At 48.5% G+C, this 15,786-nt stretch overlaps 2 protein-coding genes across 12 annotated transcripts in view; one reads left to right on the plus strand and one right to left on the minus strand.

Annotated features, from left to right (window-relative positions):
• Positions 1-1,389, plus strand: part of DNM1 (dynamin 1) — a gene marked incomplete at its 5' end in the record, with an annotated part of 59,764 nt that extends 58,375 nt beyond the window's left edge. Inside the window, one exon of the mRNA XM_083374869.1 lies at positions 1,261-1,389. Coding sequence (XP_083230995.1) covers positions 1,261-1,321 — 61 coding nt within the window. The 3' untranslated portion in view covers positions 1,322-1,389. The remainder of the gene's footprint in view (positions 1-1,260) is intronic.
• A 2,532-nt stretch (positions 1,390-3,921) lies between these two features.
• The window catches only part of GOLGA2 (golgin A2), a 35,345-nt gene continuing 23,480 nt past the window's right edge, over positions 3,922-15,786 (minus strand). For 7 of the 11 annotated variants that reach the window (XM_083375065.1, XM_083375063.1, XM_083375064.1 and 4 more), the window contains 10 exons: positions 14,992-15,105; positions 13,283-13,507; positions 11,361-11,460; positions 11,163-11,252; positions 10,710-10,859; positions 9,984-10,051; positions 8,705-8,807; positions 7,422-7,528; positions 6,306-6,453; positions 3,922-5,716 (listed from right to left, as the gene is read on the minus strand). In XM_083375065.1, the coding sequence (XP_083231191.1) occupies positions 5,469-5,716; positions 6,306-6,453; positions 7,422-7,528; positions 8,705-8,807; positions 9,984-10,051; positions 10,710-10,859; positions 11,163-11,252; positions 11,361-11,460; positions 13,283-13,507; positions 14,992-15,105 (1,353 nt within the window). In that variant the 3' untranslated portion in view covers positions 3,922-5,468. The other 4 variants (XM_083375058.1, XR_014493909.1, XR_014493910.1 and 1 more) reach the window with 4 other exon arrangements.

Here is a 15,786-nt window from a genome sequence, read left to right on the forward strand (position 1 = left end):
CGATCAGCTGAATCTTCCCTCTTAGATTTATAACCCAAGGCCTGTAGACAGCTAGTGACAAAACTCCCCCTGCCTGGGTTTCCCTCGACTCGTTGTCAACCCAGAATCCGCCCGAGGCATCTCCTCGGCTCCTCTGCCCCTTCCTCCATGTGGTTAAAAAAACAAAAAAATGCTCGTTTAGTGATTGACCACTTTGTCTTCTTTTGTGCGTCCGTATTGCTTGTGAGCCTAGAGTAGTCCTAGTTGAAGGGCATGAATTGTGAATGCCGTTGAGTTCTCCGGAGCGTAGACTTACGGGAGCACCTGGGTCAGCTGTAGCCCTAACCCGTAGCAACGTAGTCCATTTTGTCCCCTTACTGTAGTAGACACGGAAACACTTGGGTCTTGTGCTGGAAACTCTTTGAGGACCACACTGGACTGGAGAAACCGGACTGGAATGCTTTCGTGTTCTTGACAAGTGGGATTGATTCAAAGTGCAGCCGTGGGGGCTGATCCCTTTTTTTCAAGCAGGGCCAACTGACTTGGTGGCCAGGGAGGGCTTCCTGGATGATGCAGACTTCCGGAGGATCTTATCAGATGGATTGAAAAGTTCAGAGGTCGCCCTCCATTCTCGGAGAGACCCAACAAGGAGCTCAAGAGACTTTGGTGGCTTCAGCTAGCCTTCTGAGAGGACCTCTTACAGAGAACGTCCGATTAAGAGACCGAAGCTTAATCTAGTTCCTCCTCAGCCAAAACGAACCAGCTGATATTTCCAAAATAAATAAATAAGAAAAAAAAGAGGGAGAGCTTGCGGTGTAAATGTTTTATGAGCTTTGCTTCTGACAAAAAACAAAACAAGGACCTCTTCAAAAAAAAATGTGTTGATGTCTTTTGAGTGTTCTGGTGATTCCACTTGCTTCCTTTGCATGCAGGATATACGTATTTCATTACAGACAAAAAAAAGAAAAGAAAAAAAGAGAGACATTTTCAAGGCTAAGTTTGACATCCCTCGGCAGCGGGGTGTGACCTACCTATTTAGGAATAAATGTGGGGGAAAAAAGTCTGCCCTTTTTCCTGTCCTTCCAAAAGCCAGCCGCTTTCAAGTCAACCCCGCTTCCAATTTACCGTACCTTCCTTGATTCCGAGTGGTTTTGAGTTGAGTTTTGACGTCTGTTCCTTTCTGTGTTTTAACTATTGTTTTAATTCTTTCATTCCTCCCCCTATCCTTTCCTTCTTCTTTTGTTCCTCTTTTTTTTTCTTCTTCTTCTTTTTAAATTCCAGCCGGCCTAGCAAAGCTAGTACTTCTCGTCCGGAAAGTCCCAAGGCTTCGTTTGACATGTAACCCTGATCATCCGTCCTTTATCTGCCTCTTAGCTGTCCTGCCCTGGAATGACCGAATGCACATCTTTTTTTAAAAAAAAATATGGAAAAAACCCACAGCTTTGTCGTCGTAGCTTGTGGCTTGCACATATCAGATACAATTCTAGTGATTCCCCCTTTCCCCCCCCCCTTCTTCCTGGTTGCTTAAAAGGAACTTTAAACAAAGCCAATGAGTTATATTGTAGTAATGAAACACATCTTTACTGTGATATAAATATCTATAAATATCTATATAAATATATATATATATAAAGATCTAAATCTATATGGTGTCCAGATGTTTTAAAGCCTTTAAATGCCTCCATTGTTGATTTTAGCCAATACTTGAGTAGGAAGAATGTGTGTTTCTGCGTATGTGTGCGCGCGTGTAACACACATACACGCACACGAGTACCTAATAAAAATGTAATGTAACCCAAATGGTGGGTGATTTTTTGCAGTCCTGGTAGTACTTGTAATGCCAAGTGTGATCTGTCATCTTCTGTTCACTGGCTGAAATAAATTATTTCTGTATAACAGAGGGATGTCGTACTTTCAATAAAATCCTCTTTCGGTTCTTTTGCATGTCATATTTGACGGGGAGTCTTCGCTGCAAGACACGTCAGGGATCTAACACACTTTATTATTTATTATTGATTTAAGGGACGCAGTGGCTCAGTGGGTTAGGACGCTGAGCTTGTCGATCAGAAGGTCAGCGGTTTGGCGGGTCGAATCCCGAGTGCCACGTAGCAGAGTGAGTGCCTGTTACTTGTCCCAGCTTCTGCCAACCTAGCAGTTCGAAAGCACGTAAAAATGCAAGTAGAAAAATAGGGACTGCTACGGTGGGAAGGTAACAGCGTTCCGTGCGCCTTTGGCGTCTAGTCATGCCGGCCACATGACCACGGAAACGTCCTCGGACAAGCGCTGGCTCTTCGGCTTTGAAACGGAGATGAGCACCGGCCCCTAGAGTCGGAAACGACTAGCACGCATGTGCGGGGGAACCTTTACCTAAACTTGATTTGCAACACATTTCACGCAACAGGCCTGGTTGTTCCAGAAGACAAACTCGGATAGTTTCAACTTAGGTTTGTAAGATTCCAGGTAATACATCGTATAATCTTTAGAAAGCGGTTTAACTGGGCAACCGGGCCAAGCCGGTTGTGTGAACGCCAATAAGGGGGAACCTACATATAATAAGCCAGATTGCAAAGTGAAAAGGGTTGCAAGGACCCAGGATCAATCTGAATCAACTCGGGTTTAGCTCAGCTCGTATTTCAGTGAGTTAAACCGACATTTTCTTTCTCAGTACTTCCTTTTGCCGAAAGGACAGAAGCCGAAACGACGCCGGAGCCCGTCTTGAAGAAGAACATCTTGCCGCATCTCGTGCAGCAGCCAAACACACAACGAAAGCAATTTCACAACTTTTAAGTAACACAACTGAAAGAACAGGCTGTTCTTTAAACCTCCAAGTGGGGCACACTGGGAGAATGTATGAACACAAATAGCATTTTTCTTTCCCACACTTACATTTGTTGCGATTTTTTTTTAAAACGATGCAGGTAGTTCTAGACTTATGACCAAAATTTCTGTGGTTAAGTGAGGTATTTTTTTTACAGTGAGTATTGCCTGGTTTTACGACCTTTCTTGCCCTGGTGGGTTAAGGGAATCCCTGAGGTTAATAAATTAGTAATCCAGTTGTTAAATGAACCCGACTTCCCCCATTGCGCCTTGGCTTGTAATTGATCTTGAGAAAACTTTAATGGATTAAAAACTGTTTTGAATAGATCTAAAAGATTAGATCATTGGATTTGTTAAATGGAACATTTAAAGATTAAACATGTTTCAATATGGTTAAAAAGAAGAGAAAAATTCTGGATATAAATGTACATTAGCCGTATTTTAACTAGTATACTACCTTATTTCTTTTTCTTCTCTCTCTCTTTTTTTTAAAGACATGAGAAAGGTAAAAGTGTTGGGCGGGCCTATATGAGGAAAAAGACTTAAATACCTAAGGGTAATTAACTTTGAGAAAATCTGAAGCGGTGAGAATGTTTTGAACGCTGCGGAGAAAACAACCCTAAATAAGAATTTTGTAAACAGGATCTATGACAAGGGACGATCGGTTAGAAAAGAAGCTTCATACTGATGTGATTACCTGCAGAAATATTAGAAAAACGTCTGTTTGTTACTTATCTGTTTTGTTACTTATCAAAACAATAATTGTGTTAATGCAAGGCTGGCAAACGGGAATGTTATTGGAAGAGAAAATCAAGCAAAGCTGCTATGTGGACGGTAGAATTATTAAAACTAATTGTTACTGTTTTTTAAATATAAACCCGGACGCTGTTTACAAAACACTAAGGTGGTTATGTTAACACACACACACACACACACACACACACACACACACAGTCAAAAAAGGCCAAAGTCACTTTTTTCAATGCTGTCGTAACTTCAAATGGGCACTAAGTCGAGGATTATCTGTAGCAAGACAGCAGACCGTGCTCGAAAAACTTGTTGGGCAGACAACAAACACCCCCCCACACACCCCAATGCTTTTGCAGAAGAACGTGCAACGTTGAATGAAGTGAAACAGATTTATTCAGAAAGACCCAAGTTTGTAACAGGATATATTTTCTCTCCGCCACAGAACGCAAAAGTGGGCACTCTTGGCTTTGCTTTTTCACATTCCCCGGAAACCCCCCACACCTAATAAATATGGAATAATATTCTACAGTAAATCGGATTCCTGCTCTGCTTCGCCCCTCCCACCTCAACTAAAGTTATTGTTTTTTTGTTTTTTTAAATATCATACAAGGTTATAAGCGTAGCCTTCCGGCAGCTGCAGAATGCCAGCAGCGGCTTATTCTCACTCTTATTATTATTATTCTTCAAGGTATATACAAAATATTACAGATACAATATGTACACTTGTGCCAACAGCGGCTCGCGCCCCATTTTCGCTACCCTCCTGACCCCAACGCACTGAGGGAATGAGTAACACTGACGGTCGAAAAATTGGTTTTCTGGGTGTTCTCGTTTTGTGCGGTCCAGTTCCTTCTGTTTTACAGCCTGGAAGAACATGGGGAGTCAACGTGCGGTTTTGCTAGAAAACTGGAGCGGAAGCTTCTTTTAGTTTTCGAATTCCCTCTGTGCTTTAAGGTCCGACTCTTTCAGCTCTCCCAGGAGGAAAACCTGTGCAAAACACAACTTCGCAGGGAGGGGGTGTCTCATCCCCGGGAGCAGAATCTGACCTAAAAAAACCCGGGCCGTTAGGCCACCTCCCAAATCTTTTCCTTAACGCACGTGCCGTTGTCCCTTCTAAAACGGGATTTTGTGCCAAGCACACCAAGTCACCGCCAACTTTCACCAAACCGATTCACTTCTTTTACACTCTTTCACAAGTGAGTTCTTCCGTCTAGCCCCGCCTATGGGCTCAGGGATGGAGAGGAGAGAAACCGACAACAATCAAAATATATTTAGGAATTCCTAGACGGTGGAAATAACCTTGGCTCAAGCCGGGAGAAAAAAGAGAAGACACAAGAGAGAGCTTGAATCGAGGCCCGAAGTCTGTTCGCTTTTTATCCCAGCTCGGCTTCTGTATCTCACAAAAAAATAAATACAACCCTCCACCTCCAGTTATTATTTTTTTTTAAAAATGCAGCTTTTAACCCCCTCCGCTGCAAACCGTCCAGCTCAAAGGAACCTGGAGCCCATCCGAATGGTGTTTAAAGGAAACACGAGGAATTTGGGGCGGGGGGAAGAGACGGCGTTTGGGCTAAGAAAGGCGAAAGCCAGCTAATCCCTTGGGAGGGAAAGGCCAGGATGGGTGGTTTGTGGGATATGGGGCGGGAAAACGATCATGCAAGAAAAAAGGGGAAGGCTTTGGAGGAAGAAGAGCGGAAAGATCCGATCCAAAGAAGGCCGGAAGCCAGCGTGGTGGGGAGAATTCCAATTCACAGGCTGTGAATGGGAGGAACTAACGGTGGCGTAAACCTCTTGAGCTTTACTGGAGGACCGCGGGATTCGCAGCCGGCACGAAGCTTAGCCCACCCGGGCCTGCCCTCGAGGCAGACCCCCGCCCCCTCCGCACGACCCCTCTGGAGCCCTCAACGCCCCCTCCCGAGGGGCTACAGCACCAGGAGCTTCACTTCATCGTTTTCATCCACCCGATAGAAAAAGGGAATACAGGGCGATTCCGAAAGGGGTCCCGTCCGATTCTGCGGGTTCTGGATCTCGCGGAGAAGCTGCAGGATCTGCTGGGCCGTGGGGTCTTGAGGACTGGGCTGGGGACTCTTGGGGTCGCTGTGGGATGGGTGGGAATGGGAAGCTACGGCGTCCGCTTCTGGCTCGTCCGCCAGGCTCACTTCTCTCAGGTCTGGAAGGCAGAAGGGGAGGAGGGGGGGGGAAAGGGGGCTTCAGCGGTGTCGTACAGGGATGGCCAGAACTGACGTTGCTAAGTGAGACATCTTGCCCCATCTTTTTTTAAGGCCTTTCCTGCCAGCGGATCCCTGCAGTTGTTCAATCAGTAACCCGGTGGCGAAGCGAATCCCGCACCCCCACAGACTTGGCTCAACAAAAGCTCACAAAAGGGGGAGCCTGCGAACCGTCATAAATAGAAACCGGTTGCCGAGCATCTGAATATCGAATGCGGGGATGGCACAACGGTCGTTAAGTGGGCAAGACAGTTCACAAATCCCCCCATTTCCCCCCAGTGACGTCGTAACGTTTGAACGAACTGTCGTGGAGTCGAGGATGCGTACTTCTCAACCTTAGCCGCTTTGAGATGTGCGGGCTTCAAGCTCCCAGAATTCCCCAGCCAGGTCGTAACGACCGGGCAGGATGAGGAAGGGGAGGGACACAAATTCAGATATATAGGTGGTGGTGGGGTCTACAACAGGGCCTTTACCAGGATGGCCCCTTAAAAGGAATCCTTCCCCCCCCTTCCCCAGTTTGTTGCCTCTCACCTGCCACCTTGGAAGCATCCGATTCGAAGGCGCCGTCCGCCTTGGCGCCAGCGTCCCCCGTCTGTGTCGCCATCATGTATTTGGTGTACCAGTCATTACGCTCGCCCACCAACCGCATGACCAGTTCGTGCAGCTCCAGCAGCTTCATCTGCAACAAAAAAAGGACCTAACGGGGAAAATGGAAAGCAGCAGCCCACGAAAAGCTTCCTCCGCGAAGAAAGCACATTTCCCCTCCCCCCACTTCCTGTAGCTAAGCTACAAATGTGAAGGGGCTAGTCCTCCTGAGTCTTCAGCTTCACTGTCTGTCTGTCTGTCCTGTTTCTCTTGGCACCAGGCTAAGACGCTCGACAAGCTACTTGGGGAAAGGAACAGAGGATTTTTGTTCTTATTCAGACTAGGAGCAGAAATACAGTAACAGTAGGCACCGCCCACATACACAACGACGATACGAGGCAACTGGACCTCCATGTGTTCCTCTGAAGAAGTTTCGCTCCTCATCCCAGAAGCTTCTTCAGCTCTGACAGCACGGAAGGATTTATACTCCTCGTAGACAGATGGGACATTTGCCTTCTTTTGGAGAGTCGTTGAGGCCACTTGGAGTTTTACCTGCATCCTCGGGGTCACCCGAGCGGTGCAAATGGGCGTGGAGCCTTCTTGGCACCGCCGAGAGGGCCGCGTTGTGGCGCTGCGCTTTCTGCCGGATGTTTTCTGCCCTGGGTCTGCTGCGAATATAAATCCTCCCGTTTCCCCACCATCCAGTCCGAGCTGAAGAAGCTTCTGGGATGAGAAGTGAAACCTCTTCAACAGCCAAACAAGAAAGTCCAGTTGCCTCGTGAAGGAAAAAAAGCACTTTGGGGACAACCACGGCCCGGAGGACTCAGAACCTCCAGAGATATACACAGTCACACACAACTCAAAAGGAACTAACATCTCCGCTAGGCAGGCCAGCTCTTCAAAGCAAAGACCCCAGAGGTTATTGTACATAGCCTAAAACGGAGACACGATGCTTTTGCAAATGGTGGAATGGGCCCAGTCTGGGGTCCCACCTGGGCTGGGCCCAACTTAAAGGGTCGAATCCTGTTTTGGACAGCCAGGAAAGCGGATTTTGGGGCTGACCTTCATGTCCTCCTTGTCTTGAGCCAGCCGGTTGATGTATTCTTCTTTCTCCCGATGGCGTTGTTTGAGAATGGCCCGTTGACTCTGGTACAGGGCAATGTATTCGCCTGCAAGGTTAGGAGAAGAAATATACTGAAGCCGAGAGCTGTGGGGTTCCTTTCACCGATACCAACGTCACTTTTTAACAAGAGCTGGAAGTGACCTTGGAGGTCTAGTCCAACCCCCTGCTCAGGCACGAAGCCCCTAGACCAGGGGTAGGCAGGCAACCTTGGCTTTTTTATGACTTGTGGACTTCAACTCCCAGAATTCCTGAGCCAGCTGGGCTGAGGGGAAAGGGAGAGGTTTCCAAGCTGAGCCATGCTGGCTCAGGAATTTTGGGAGTTGAAGTCCACGAGTCATGAGGGGGCCAAAGTTTCCTCCATGCCGGCTCAGGAATTCTGGGAGTTGAAGTCCACGAGTCATAAAAGAGCCACAGTTGCCTAGCCCTGCCCTAGACCATTTCGGACAAATGGCTGTCCAGTCTCTTCTTAAAAACTTCCAGTGTTGGGAGCGTTCACAGCTTCTGGAGGCAGGTTGTTCCACTGGTTAATTGTTCTGTCAGGAAATTCCTCCTTAGTTCTAGGTTGCTTCTCTCCTTGATGAGTTTTCATCCATTGTTTCTTGTCCTGCCTTCAGAAGGTGCTTTGGAAAATTGCTTGACTCCCTCTTCTTTGGGGCAACCCCTGAGATATTGGAACACGGCTATCATGTCCCCCCTCGCCCTTCTCTTCATTAAAACTAGACATACCCAATTCCAGCCGCCGTTCCTTATATGTTTTAGCCTCCGGTCCCCTGATCATCTTTGTTGCTCTTCTCTGTACTCTTTCTAGTCTCAATATCTTTTTTACATCGTGGTGACCAAAACTGGATGCCGTATTCCAAGTGTGGCCGTACCAAGGCACTATAAAGCGGTACTACCACATCATGTGATCTTGATTCTAGTCCCTTTGTTAACGCAGCCTAGGACTGCGTTGGCTTTTTTTGGCAACTGCTGCACACTGCTGGCTTCTGTTGTCTGGCTTCTATTTAAGTAATTGTCTACTAGGACTCCCAAGATCCCTCTCACAGTTGCTACTATTGAGCAAGGTACCACCTATACTACACCTGTTTTTTTTTCCATCTTGCCTAAATGTAGAACCTTACTTTTTTAACCGTCGAATTTCATTTTGTTGGGTAAGGCCCAAGGATAACGCAAGATTGAGTAACGGCTAACACAATCACAGACACGACGGGGACAGCCTTACCTATGGTGTCCGTTTCTCCGGACAGCTGGATACAGTGGTGTTCCAGTTCTTCCACACGCTCTCTCAGCTCCGCCTTCTCCCGCATCAGATCCGTGAATCGGAGCTAGTGAAGCAGGCAAGATTACATGGGTGAAATTGGGGAGGGGGAGGAGGAGGGAGGGGGAGAAAGACAGCCACAATCCTCCTGACAGGGCTGCCCCGAAAGGATTATTCTCAAAGCATCTTCACCCAAAGTATGTTAGTTAGGAAGCTGTTTTCATGGGAGCTTCTCTTGAGGAGATGAGTCAAGAGAGAAGGGCTTCCATTGCTTCCAGTGAGAAACAGGCCAGAGATATTCAAAATGGGTCTTCAAGCAGAGACCTGGAGCCTCTTGAAAGGTAACAGGGTACCTGACAGTTACTGAGTTGTTGCCAGGTCCTTCTGGCACCTGGAATGTATCCCGGCAAAGATAATTCAGTTATCCTAACAGAAGAGAATATCGGTAGCTCAAGGTTGAACTTGTGAAGTTCTTGGCGCCCTCTGAGCTGGGTGGTTTTTTTTACAGACGTCTCATGACCCAACTAGGCAACATCATCAGAACTAGAAAGGAGTGGGGTGTGTGGGAGGAGGAGGAGGAGACAGAGAAGAGGAGGAGGAGGAGGAAGAGGAGACAGAGAAGAGGAGGAGGAGGATTGTGGGGTCCTTGGTGTTCTCTCAGCTTGCGGACATTTCATGACCCAACTAGGTAACATCATCAGTGCTAGAAGTGAGTTGGGTTTCTGGAAAGGAGGAGGAGGAGAAGGAGGAGGACGACGACTGTGGGGACCTTGGTGTTCTCTCAGCTTGCTTGTTTTCTTGCGGACATTTCATGACCCAAACTAGGTAACATCATCAGTGCTAGGAGAGAGTGGACTTTGCAGAGAGGAGGAAGAGGAGGACTGTGGGGTCCTTGATGCTCTCTGAGCTCGTTTTCTTCAAAACGTTTCATGACCCAACTAGGTAACAGCATCAGTGCTAGAAGGAAGTGGGGCTTGCAGGGGGGAGGAGGAGGAGGAGGAGGAGGAATGTGGGCTCCTTGGTGGTCTCCGAGCTCGTTTTCTTGAAAACATTTCATGACCAAACTAGGCAACAGCATCAGTGCTCGAAAGGTGCAGGGTTTGCTCCGTCTCTCCTCTAGCCCTGATGCCGTTCCCTAGTTGGGTCAGGAAACGTCTGCAAGAAAACCACCCAGCTTGGAGAGCACCACGGATCCGAGTTACCGTAACGCCAACGATCCTTTCAAGGGTCCCCCGCAGCTCACCTGCAGCTTCTCCATGGCACTTTTTAAGGCTTCATGAACCTCTCCCGGAACCGAATCGGCATCGGAGCCTGAAAGGGCAAGACGCAGAGCGTGAGAGGCGGCAGGCAGAGGAACACAGGGCCCTTGCCAAACCGCGGAGGCAAGTCAGTGGAGGGTGGGGGTGTGTGAAAAGGATGTGCAGAGCTACTCGTAAAAAAAAAACACAAGAGTTTGCATGGAAAAACAGGATTGTGAGAGTAATGAATTGTGCACAGCAACCACACAGATACACCGAGTTGTGTAAAGAGTTTACTTGTAGGATAAAGTAATAGCACAGTCCAAGAAACAGTCCAGGTCATACACAGATACTTAAAGTATAGCCGATAGCAACAGTCCAAGGATTACCCACTACAGAGTCGTCTTACCAGGCAGTAAGTCAAAACACATTAATCACAGTTCTTCAGGTTCTGCATACAGTAGCAAAACAAACCACAGTAATCAACAGCAGAGAGACATGAATTGTAACAGAGAGAGAGAAGCCGTGTCTCTAGCTCCCTCTTATGGCCATTAGGGACATTGCTGACCAATCAGCAGAAAGTATAGCGCAGTGCATTCACTATTAAAGGTATACATTACAGCTTTAACTGCAACCATACAGTCTTGGTTTATATATTGCCAACCCAACCAGTTAGGCAACAGACACAGTCCTAACAGGGGATCTCCCTCTTTTAAGTGTGGGTCTCTTACCTCCTGTGGACGTGAGCTGCAGCTGCTGCTCCTTCTTGAGGGCCGCTACTTGCTGCAAGAGCTGTCTGCACTGCCCTTTCTTTTCCGCCAGCTGCTGTCTCATCTCTTCGCGCTCGCCCTCCGCTTGGGACACGGCGGAGGTCAAGAAAGCTACCTGGGAAGGAAAGCTGAGCGATTTTAGCGGGACGGCACAGCCGCATTTTGAAAATTCAAACTCTGGCGGCCCTCCGGGAGCGGAAAGGCAGCGGGAATTGAGGACCAATTGCTCCCTTGCAGCTCAGCTGTTCTCACGGCTCTCCTGCCCTCGACTTGCGAGCCTTCGTTTAACGGCCGAAGCGATGAACGCTTCGGAAAAAAGGCCAACTTATGACCTGTGGCGACCTCGAGGACCGCCGCACTCTCCCACCCTCCCGCAGTCCTGCAATCGAAGCAAGGGAGGAGAACGCGAGAGACTCACCATTTCCTCCTTGCTCTCGAAATCCTCCGGAATGCTGAGCTGAGACGTCCGCGAGTCTACAAACTCAGCGGCTTCCACCCCATCCCCTGCAAAAGAGACAAGGGACAGTTGTCAGGGAATTCTCCCCCCCCCCCACCACAAGCTGGGGATCCGCCGGTCCCGGCCTCCCCTCCAATTTCCCAATCCCCGGTCACCTTGAGCCCTCGGCAGCATTCTTTCGTCCAGTTCGGCCATGAGTTGGCTGACCTGAGCTTGGAGCTCCTTGTTCTCTTCGGAAAAGGACTCCAGGCTTTTCTGTCAAGAGGGAACAAGAAGGCCTTTCTTAGGGACCGCTCAGCTTAGCATGGATCCAGGAGAAATCTTAAGAATTCCTGATCTCTCCCGTTTTCACCAGAGCCAGCTTTTTTCCAACCTAGCAGCCCTTCCTCGGATACGTCCCCTTCGTGCTCGACATTCTACTGGAGATGGTGGCTGGCAAAGTCCGAGTAATATCCTTGGTGCCGAAGAAAAGATTTAATTTAATTTAATTTAATAATATTTATATACCGCCCTTCTCCCTGAGGACTCAGGGCGGTTCACAGGGCAGAATAAAATACTACATACAAACGTTAAAACAAGATTAAATAATTGCCCATATTAAAACAGTTGGAATAAAATTCTAAAACAACAATTTAAAATTAAAACAAAAAATTAAAAAACCCCACCAATCCCCATCAGGCTAGGCCGGCTTGTACAAACAGAAACGTCTTGAGGTCGCGGCGAAAGGAGCGAAGATCGGGCGCCATCCGGAGCTCTACCGGTAGCTGGTTCCACAGCTCCGGAGCGCCCACAGAGAAGGATCTCCCCCTGGGGGCCACCAATCGACATTCCCTGATCGGTGGCACCCTGAGATGGGAGAGAGTCGTGTGAAGATACGTTGACTGTGTCAATGGTGCTAACATTGGATGTTCTTGCTTGACAACATAGGGAGATGTAGCTAACTTGTATATTATTTTTACAGCTAGAATTAGTGGACACTGGTGTGGGGGGGAAGTAGGGAGAAGGTATCTCAAGACTGTAATAAGAGAAGATAAGAATTTGGCGGGTTGTTAAGCAGGAAGGGCAGTTTGCAGTTTAAACTAATTGGAGAATGTGATTTATGACTGTTAAATTAAGGGAGGGAATTGTGTTTGATACGATGTGTTCAGGGGAGGAGAATTCAGATCTTGGCTTCTAATATGTAAGAGCTGAAGCTGTGCGAGTATAATGAAAAGATTGGAGTATAATAAAAAGATTCTTTAAGGTAAACGATGCCTTGAAGTTCTTTGAAGGACTGCATTTGTCAGAAGCAGGACATTGACCCTTCACAACCATCAGCTTCTGCTTGGGGCAGAATCTGGATGACGCAAGCTTAGATGAGGGTCCCTGGTGCTCTCTGAGCTGGGTGGTTTTCTTGTAGACGTTTCATGACCCAACTAGGGAACGGCATCAGGGCAAGAAGGGAGAGAGAGCAAACCCTTCTAGCACTGATGCCGTTGCCCAGTTAGCTAGTGATACATTTTCAAGGAAACTCTCAAGCTCAGAGACCACCAAGGACCCCACAGTCGTTCTCCTCCTCCTCCCACACACCCCACCCCCTTCTTGTTCTGATGATGTTAGCTAGTTGGGTCATGCAAGGTCTGCAAGAAAACCAGCTCAGAGAGCACCAAGAACGCCCCATTTTAATCCTGAGCTACAAGCATTCTCTTGCGTTATGATAACTGGATTATCTTTGCCAGGATAAATTCCATGGACCAGGAAGAAGCTCCCACCTTCTTCAATTTTAAATACTTGCAACTCAGTAACGGAATGAAGAGAGTGGGGTTTCTGGAGAGGGAGGAGCTTGGTGCTCTCTGAGCTTGCTTGACCTTTCATGACCCAACTAGGTAACATCATCAGTGCTAGAAGGGAGTGGTGTTTGTGGAGAGGAGGGAGGAAGAAGAGGAGGAAGAGGCGGTACTGTGGAGCTCTTTGGTGCTCTCTGAGCTGGCTTGTTTTCTTGCAGACGTTTCGTGACCCAACGGGGTAACATCATCAGTGCTAGCCAGAGCTATCTGTCGGCTTTCCCAAAAGAGAATTCCCCAGGTCAAATGCTCACCTTCGCTTTCTGAAGCTCTTTGAAGTGCATCTCGGCGTTCACCTTGCCTTGGACTTCCTCGTGCTGCAGACGGTCCATGAGCTGGGTCTGCAGGAGGTACTGTTTGTGTAGCTCCTCCTTCTCGGCAGTCAGTTGCTGATAGGCTGCGGTGTATTGCTGGAGGTGAGCCAAATACTGATCCCTCTGCTCCTGCAGCTCCTGAGCTTCGTGGGTCTTCTCAGCCATCTTGGATGGAACAAGACCGAGTAAGCGAAGATCTCGTCCCAGAAAACCCCTTTCCAGCACCTCCCATAACTATGTATAGGGGGTTGGAGCTTTCCTGAGAGCATCACTAGGGTCAGCGGTGGCAAACCTATGGCACGCGTGCCAGAGGCGGCACTCACGAGCCCTCTCTGTTGGCACCCATGCCGCCGCCGCCGCCAGCAGCAGGTCCATCAGGATGCCACCACTGCCTGGAGCAGGAGCCCCGCCCAGCACAAAGGAGGCGAAGCTCGAGTAGAGGTGGTAGAGCAGAGGTCACCAACCACTGTCGATTGGTGGACTGGAAGAAAAGGGAGGAGGAAGCATTTTGCATGTGTGCATGCGCGCACGGGGGCCACAAATGGGGCGGGGATAGTGCCTGCGTTATACTCACTAGCCCTGCCCCGTTCTTGTGTGGTGCAGTGCCTTGTATCTGCACCCCACGGCATGGTTTTTACACCTTGCACATGGTGGCCCATTTTTGCACCCCCGTTTTTTGTGTGCCAGAGGCGGCACTCAGAGACGCCTCCCTGCCACACACACACACACACACACACACAAACACCCCGAGGGCACCACAATGCTGATGCAGCCCTGGCACTTTGCGATAAATAAGTGTGTTTTGGGTTGCGGTTTGGGCACTCGATCTCTAAAAGGTTCGCCATCACTGACTAGGGTCAAGCTTAAACCTGATGGAGGAGGACGTATTGCCTTCCCAAGCTTCTCACCCCGCTCCACCAAAATAAATAAATAAATTCTCCCCAGTCTGACAGCATCTCATTCGTGTTTTTTTAATCCCATTTATATCCCGCCCTTCTCCGAAGACTCAGAGCGGCTTACAATTTAAAGCACAAATCAATGTGCTTAGCAATAGCCTTCATTCTATGTATATGCCTGCTTATTAGGCCCCCCAGTGGCATTTTTACAAAGTCAGCTTATTGCCCCCAACAATCTGGGTCCTCATTTTACCTACCTCAGAAGGATGGAAGGCTGAGTCAACCTTGAGCCTGGTGGGACTCGAACCTGCACTAATTGCAGGCAGCTGGTGTTACTTAAGGAGGCATTAGCCCACTGCTCCACCAAGGCTCTTTTCATCTTTAAGAAGCGGATTAATATCGCTTCCCCCAAAATCTACGAGTTTCTCAACCTTGGCAACTTTTAAGACCGGTGGACTTCGACTCCCAGAGTTTCCCAGCCACCCTGGAATTCTGGGAGTTGAAGTCCACCTCTCTTAAAGGGGCCAACGCTGAGGAACACCGGTCAAGATTTGAGGATCGCGGTGACAAGCAAACCACGGTGCTTCGGAGACTGATGGTTTGACAGTCAAGGAGTTCCAAATTCTTGTCGGAAAGCTGAACTAGGCAGCCTAACCCCCAAATCAAGAACCACCCCCCCTTTGCAAAAAAAAAAAAAGGATAAAAACAGAGGAGCCAGACTAGACTGGACCCAAGAAGTGCAATAAGCCTTGCCTTCTCCTTAAAGTCCAACAGCTTCTCCTGAAGCTCCTCCAATTTTTTAGCCAGCTGCTTCTTCACATGCTGTTCAGACTGCAAGCCGCTTGTGATCTCCATGTTCTCGTTGGTCTGAAAGGAGGAGAGGAGGCAGGCAGGGGTCAAGACAACCCCCTTTGGCAGTTTTAAGACTGCCTGTTTTTGCAAACAGTGCTGTCGTTATGTCCAGAATAAAAACAAGAGATGTTTTAAGTGGCTACCTTGAGGGGTTTTTAAGGGGCGGGGGCGAGAATTAAAAGAAAGTTGAAGAGGCAAATGTTAACCTTCTTAAGCGAGGATCTTAAAGGCTTCCTCTCCATAAACGGATGGGTGGAGCTATAAAACACGGTCGGTGGGATTCAAATTTGGAATTTCAATTTGGGAAGGCTCAAAACTAACCAACCCCCCCGCTGCCCCTGCTCTATCCAATCTTCCAATCCCATCGTGCCACACAGCAGGATGGACGGATGGAGGGAGGGGTCTGGGAACTGAAGTCCACCGCAGAAGGGCTGGGGTTTTCCCCCAAACAAAAGAAAACATCAGAAACGAAGGCGGGATCACAGTGCGCCATCTCAAGGTCAAAAGGGATAAGGAGGAAACTCTGAGTCCATCAGGGTCTCCACTGTTGGTTCTGGCGCCTTGCTGGTGTCGTTGCCATCAAAGGGGAAGCGACAGGCCTTTGGGGCAATCCACACCTGTGTCTCTACCAGTGGGAAATGGGGACATGGAGCTGACACGTGAAGAACAGAGCTGTCTGTATGTTACGCCGGGCAT

The sequence above is a fragment of the Vipera ursinii genome, assembly GCF_947247035.1.
Source record: "Vipera ursinii genome assembly, chromosome: 16".
Classification (NCBI taxonomy): domain Eukaryota; kingdom Metazoa; phylum Chordata; class Lepidosauria; order Squamata; family Viperidae; genus Vipera; species Vipera ursinii.